Source organism: Chenopodium album, chromosome 17 (genome assembly GCF_948465745.1).
Source record: "Chenopodium album chromosome 17, dcCheAlbu1.1, whole genome shotgun sequence".
Lineage (NCBI taxonomy): Eukaryota > Viridiplantae > Streptophyta > Magnoliopsida > Caryophyllales > Amaranthaceae > Chenopodium > Chenopodium album.
The window spans coordinates 37655646-37662318 of record NC_137850.1 but is presented as its reverse complement, the minus strand read 5'-3'; the positions used below and the strand labels follow the sequence as shown (position 1 = coordinate 37662318).

The 6673-nt window shown below is 34.5% G+C and overlaps 1 protein-coding gene across 1 annotated transcript; it reads left to right on the top strand.

The window, feature by feature from the left end:
- Positions 1-3333: 3333 nt before the first annotated feature.
- LOC145588912 (uncharacterized) lies at positions 3334-5160 on the top strand. The gene has a single exon (XM_081645501.1). The coding sequence runs from the start codon at positions 3334-3336 to the stop codon at positions 5158-5160; it is 1827 nt and encodes a 608-aa protein (XP_081501627.1).
- The last annotated feature ends 1513 nt before the right edge of the window (positions 5161-6673 follow it).

Below are 6673 nucleotides of genomic sequence, written 5' to 3'. Positions count from 1 at the left end.
CTTGGCTGAAAATGAGTGGGGTGAAACTTGGGGACTGAATCGTAGTGCTTAAGAACTTCTCCTAGTCTTGGGGATTGATTGGTTCCTGGTCTTGGGGATTAATTGGTTGTTTGTCTTCAATAGTTTCTTTACTTTTCAGAATATTCATTACAACATCATCAATCATATCCCCAAACCAGTCTGCCCCAAAAAAGTCATTGTCTTGACTTAGAATTGAGCTCCCCTCCCCTCTTTGAAATTGAGTTTGTGGTTGAATTTCTTGGGGCATTCTATACCCAGAACACTTTGACCACATGGCTGCCACATTGTACATTGAATTTTCCTCAACCAATGGTGTAGTGTAGAATTTCTCACCCAACTTCAGTACATTGGAGAGGTTAACAAACCCTGCTGCAATACTTTCTGTTGCCTCACACAGCAATTGATTATATTCCTACAAATATAATAATAATAATATGACATTACAAGAAAGAATACATTATAATGTTTAAGAAAGAACATATTATTATACCATATTGATTATTATCTTTAGTATGGTAATTTTGATGTAAATAAATAAATATAATAAATCCAAAGAACAAATTATTTCCTTTATAGTACCTGCATGTTAGTTGGGGAATTCGGATGTGTTTTGTCATGTTCCTGATGTTGTTCTTTTGTCTCACGTTGTTGATTGAAACCTTCTTCCTGATGGTGCTGTTGCTGCTCTTTTAGACTGGGTTCTTGTTGTTCAGGGTCTTGTCGTTGCGGTTCTTTAATTTAAGAAGCAAATTCTAATTTTCCATTACCTATGGGACCTTGATCCTATCCAACATAATCTCAAGCCCAATACCTGACTTCAACTCAAGTTTAACTCTATCTCTGACCTTTTTTCCTTTCCAAACCTTGAGGAGTGGAAAATCTCTTAGCTCATCGAAGGGTTAACTTTTTCTTCAATCGATCAAAGTAACAAACCTAATTTTCAATCACAAATCCATCAACATAGTAAATTTACTCACTACTACATTTTTGACTTAATGTAACGGCCTATTATAGGCTATTACAACGGTATTTTAATTTCCGTTGCTATAGAGTAGGCTAATGCCACGGTTTTAACACTAATTTTCTTAAAGGTAGAGCTAATGCCACGGCTTTAAAGAACCGTTGCAATAGCCTAGCTGTTTCAACAAAACAAGGGAGCTGATGCGACGGTATAATGAAAATTTTAGAAGGGCGCGGAAAATTTCAAGAGTTGCCTCTATTTCTTTTTGCCCAAATATTTTGAAGAAAAATGAAAAAAAATGGAAAAAATGAAAAGTACTCACACCCATTTTCCCTCTATTACATGTGTTTTCCCAAGGCTTAAAAAAATGAAAAGAAAAATGGAAAAGTACTCACACCCATTTTCTCACAGTGTACACCCTTACAGCTAGTGTACACCCATTTTCTCACACCCATTTTCCCCAATTCTTCATGTTTCCCCAATTCTTCATTTTTCCCTAATTCTTCAATTTTCCCCAATTCTCCATTTTTCCACCAAATTATGAGAGGAAATTTACTTAAAAAAAAGTACTCAAAAATTCTAACAAGAAAAAAAGCAAAGAAATCGACACAGTAGACTAAGGCGACACTCAAGAAGTAGATTAAGGCGGCACTCAGACGACGGTGGTGGCTGATAGCGGCACTCAGACGACTGTGGTGGCTAATAGCGGCACTCAGGCGGTCGAATTTCATCTTGCATGTCCCTTCATTGAGCTGATTGGTCGAATTTCTGTTTTCGTTTTTGAGATTGTTAATTGAATTTTTCGTTTTTGTTTTTGAGTGTAATGGATTTTTTTTGGGGGAATTTCATATAAATGGATGATTAAAACTGAATATTGCTCCAGTTTGTTCCTGAGGTTTTCTTTATTTTGTCTACTCTTTCTTTATTCCATTGTGGGTATGTCAGATTTTAATTGTTAATCTTTGATATTTGAATTGTTTGGAGAGTAATCTGAATTGGGGTTTTGATGATTTTATTGGGTTTCTTTTAATTTAGCTGAATTTCTGAAATTGATGAGAAATCTGATTGAATTTCATTGTATTGAACTTTCAAATAAAAAGTAAGAATATAAATATATAATCACTAAAATCATGGTTGCAATGAAAATAGCCTACGCAAATCTGATCTTGTTCATTATTTGTAGTAATAAACTTATGATTGTGCTTCATGACTTAAAAATGTTTTCATCATTCAATATAACTTAGTTGGATTTTGAGAAATTACTTGCTTTCTACTATGATATGGGCTCTCCCCCAATATTATTCGTTTAAGAACTTTCCTTGCTAATTACACTTGCCTCTTTTTAATATCTCAATTCTTTTTCATTGTTAATATATTGATGTAAAGTGGGTCATAAATTTGTATGAATACAAGTTTGATACTCCTTTCTTTCATTTTATTATTTGTTGTTGAGTATTTTAAACGCGTTTAATTTGAATAGATTTAAATGTTCAAGTAAGAATATTCTTTATGGGGTATTGGGGTGTTGATTGTTCACTTTAATCACTTGTGCCTTTCAAATTTAAATTAAGACTTTTAATTAGTCAAATAATATATTGATTACCCTGATGCCTGCCTTTGTATAGTGTCTTTAGTTAGCAATAAAACAAGTTTTAACTCATACTAATTGATAGGCAAACTTGTTAATAAGGTTTAAAAATGAAAATGCATTATTATGGGATTATACAAAGTCTTAGTGTATCAGGTGTTGCACCTTGGTTATTTAGTGTTGTACCTAGCTCTACTGATTACCAATTACTTGATAAAGTTGTCCTTGACAATATAAAGACACTAGTTTAAAGATCTAATAATTAATTGCTACTGTAATATATTTCTCAGAAGACCATAAATGGCTATTAAGGACCTGTTGTATGATATTTAGCATAGAACTGATTTTGTGATGCCCGTATAAACTAGGAAAAATCAGGAGTGGTTTAGGAAAATGTTATACAGATATGGTTTGTTTGTTCTGGTTTCTGTTATGGTTCTGGCAACTTTGTTTGTTAGAGTATATTGGTAGTTTGTTGATGATTTATGATATATTTTTATTTTCAAATAAAATATATATTTCTCATGGAAATGTATGTCTGAAAACGCTTTTATGTATCACAACTCATGTGTCATGACTACAATTTAAATTGTGTAGCAGAAGTTGATTTTTAGACTAGTCCTCTTTCTTCCTGGTGGTTGTAAAGCAGATTTAATTCGTTCTTTCTAATTGATTAAAGTGACTCATAATTCTTAGTGAATTGATTAAATGTTTTTATTGTAAAAATTAAGTAAAATAACCCTCTTAATTCTTACCGTAAGGTATGGATAGTGGAACTAAAGAATGGTGGATGTTTGCCAAATGGAGTGATGAATATGAACGGGAAGTAGATGAATATGTACAAAAGGCTTTTGATTCTAAGTCTCAAGGAAATCAAATTTGTTGTCCTTGTGAAAGTTGTCATTATCATTTTTGGCGTCATGAAGGTGTTGTGAGAGATCACCTTATTTGTAATGGTTTTGTTCCAAGAACGGATAAGTTATCAGAGTTAGGGATCAACTTTGAAAGAGAACAAACTATTTTGGATAATGAAGAAGAGTCAACCCCAAATGATTTTAATGATGACATAGTAGAATTGTTGCATGATGCACGTGATGCTTTTAGAAAGGGGCCAAATGACGAGGCAAAAAAGTTTTTTAAGTTAGTTGAAGAGGGCCAAGAAGAATTGTTCCCTGGCTGTAAAAATCATTCAAAACTTTCCTTCATGATCCGACTTTTTATTTTGAAGTGTGATCATAAGCTAACTAATGTTGCTTTTGGAGATATATTGGAGCTTATAAGGGAGGTGTTACCTGATGCAAAACTGCCAGCTTCTTTTAATGAAGCAAAAAGTGTTCTGAAAGTGTTGGGGTTGGACTACACTAAGATAGATGCATGCCCAAATGATTGCATGATATATTGGGAAGAACATGAAAATGCAACAAGCTTCCATGTTTGTGAGACGCCAAGATGGAAATCAAATGACACAGAGAATGACATGCAAAATGAAAATGGAAAAACCTATAGGATTCCTCAAAAGATTCTTAGGTACTTTCCAATTAAGAAAAGGCTTCAACGACTATTTTTGTGTCAAGAGACGGCGAAATACATGACTTGGCATGCTGATGGGCGTGAAAATGATCATCTTTTACATCATCCATGTGATGGTCAAGCTTGGAAGGAATTTAATTCCTTATACCCAAAGTTTGCTGATGACCCACGCAATGTGAGGCTTGGGTTAGCCACAGATGGATTTAGCCCATTCAATTCAATGAGCATTGTCCATAGTACATGGCCAGTTATGTTGATTAATTATAACTTGCCTCCTTGGATGATTATGAAGCCTGAGTTTTTGATGCTAGCCTTACTAATTCCCGGCCCGACTTCCCCTGGCAATGACATTGACATATATTTGCAGCCACTTATCAAGGATTTGAAGGATTTGTGGGAGTTTGGGTTGGAAACTTTTGATGCTTCGACTAATCAAAGGTTTGACATGTATGTAGCATTGATGACTACCGTGAGTGATTTTCCGGGTTATGCAATGTTATTCGGGTGGAGCACAAAAGGATACTTGGCATGCCCTGAATGTCATTATGAAACAGATTCCGAGTGGTTGCCTTGTAGTGGTAAGACTGTGTATAGGGAAAATCGTAAATTTTTGGATCCATCTCACCCTTGGCGTCATGATAAGAGGAATTTTGACGGAAAACTTGAGGAAAGATGTCAACCTATTCCATTGAATGGAATTGATATTGAGAATATGTTGCGTGATTTTCCAAATGCATCTGGAAAGAAGCAAAAGAAACCAAGGCGTGATGTGGATGATCCGAATCCGTGGAGAAAGATACCCATATTTTTTGAGTTACCATATTGGAAGCATTGCTCAAATCGCCATAATCTTGATGTAATGCATATTGAGAAAAATTTCTTTGATAATATCATTGGGACATTACTAGACATTTCTCTGAAGACCAAGGATAATGTGAGTGCTCGTCGAGATTTGGTAGAACTTAATTTGATGCCAGAGCTTCAACCAATAGAATTGGAAGATGGAAGTGAAGAATTTCCAAGATCTCGCTTTTGGATGTCACTGGAGCAAAAGCGTTAGTTCTGCCAGGTTATAAAAAATGCTAAGCTTCCTCAAGGTTATGCTTCTAACCTTAGTCGATGTGTTCAAGTTGGAGAGAGGAAAATAGCAGGCTACAAAAGTCATGATGCTCATTTTATGATGAATTATCTTCTTCCAATTACTGTGAAGACAACATTACCCAAAGATGTTGCTAGTCCTTTGATAAGACTTTCTGCTTTTTTCAAAGGTATATGGAGTAAAACTATTGATCCTCGAGATCTTGACAAATTGGAATCTGAGATAGTTGAAACTCTATGCCTACTTGAGAGGATTTTTCCACCTGCCTTTTTTGATATAATGGAACATTTACCCATACACTTGGTAGACCAAATTAAGTTGGGTGGACCTGTGAGTTCAAGGTGTATGTATGGAGTTGAGAGGAATCTTCATGAAATGAAACAAGATGTTCGAAACAAAGCTCGCCCAGAAGGCTCAATGGCAGAAGGATACCAAGCAAAAGAATGTGTTGCTTTCATAGCTAGATTTTTAAAACGATCAAGCAAAGCCACACCTGGTATTAATGAGTGTGGTTCCTAAAAATCATTTTTCCCTAAGTTAGGACATCCTATCAAAGGAAAAGGAAGGACCTCAAAGAAAAAAAATTGTGGAAACATCATTGATCGCAATACATGGGCGCAAGCACATCGTTATGTGTTGTTCAATTGTCATTGTGAGGAAGTTGAGAAATATATAAGGTAAGATTTGTAACCAAAATTTAGGTTTATTAATATTTTTTTTAATGTCTTTATTCTAACTCTAGTGTGTTAGTAAGATAAATATTTTATTTTTACAGTGAGCACAAGATTTGTGTAAGTGCTAAAAGGAAAAGAAAATGGAATAGTGCTCAAGACCATAGCAAGGATTTCATGGATTGGTTTAGGGAGAAAGTTGATTTGATTCTTAAAGATGGCCATGATAATATCCCGGACCATATTTTGTGGTTATCAAAAGGTCCCTCTCACGTTGCCAAAAAGTACACAGGATACTCGGTTAACGGCTATAGATTTCATACCATGAAGCGAGATGCAAACTACGTAACTCAAAATAGTGGCGTCACTCTAACAGCCATTACACATAGCTTTGCAAGCTCCAAAGATCAAATCCTATTGTGGGAAATATTAATTATTATGGTTCAATAACTGAAATCATTGAGATATCCTATCATGGTCATTTCAGTGTTGTCTTATTTAGATGCCAATAGTTTCACTCATAGAAGGATGATGATGAGCTTATTACGGTTAATATGAATAAGACCGTTTCTAAAGAAGAACCTTTTATCTTAGCAACTCAAGCACATCAAGTGTTTTATGTAGAAGATTTGAATAGAGAAGGTTGGCATTATGCTATTCAAATCCCTCCTAGAGAGTTTTCAGATGGTATTGACATACATTTTTTTACATTGCAATTTTTTTTCAGTTTATTATATTGCAATTTATTTCAATTTATTATATTTTACATTGCAATTTCTTTTAGTTTATTATATTTTACATAC

Coding starts and splice junctions, on each gene's coding strand:
- LOC145588912 (XM_081645501.1), top strand. CDS start 3,334: ATGGATAGTGGAACTAAAGAATGGTGGATGTTTGCCAAATGGAGTGAT.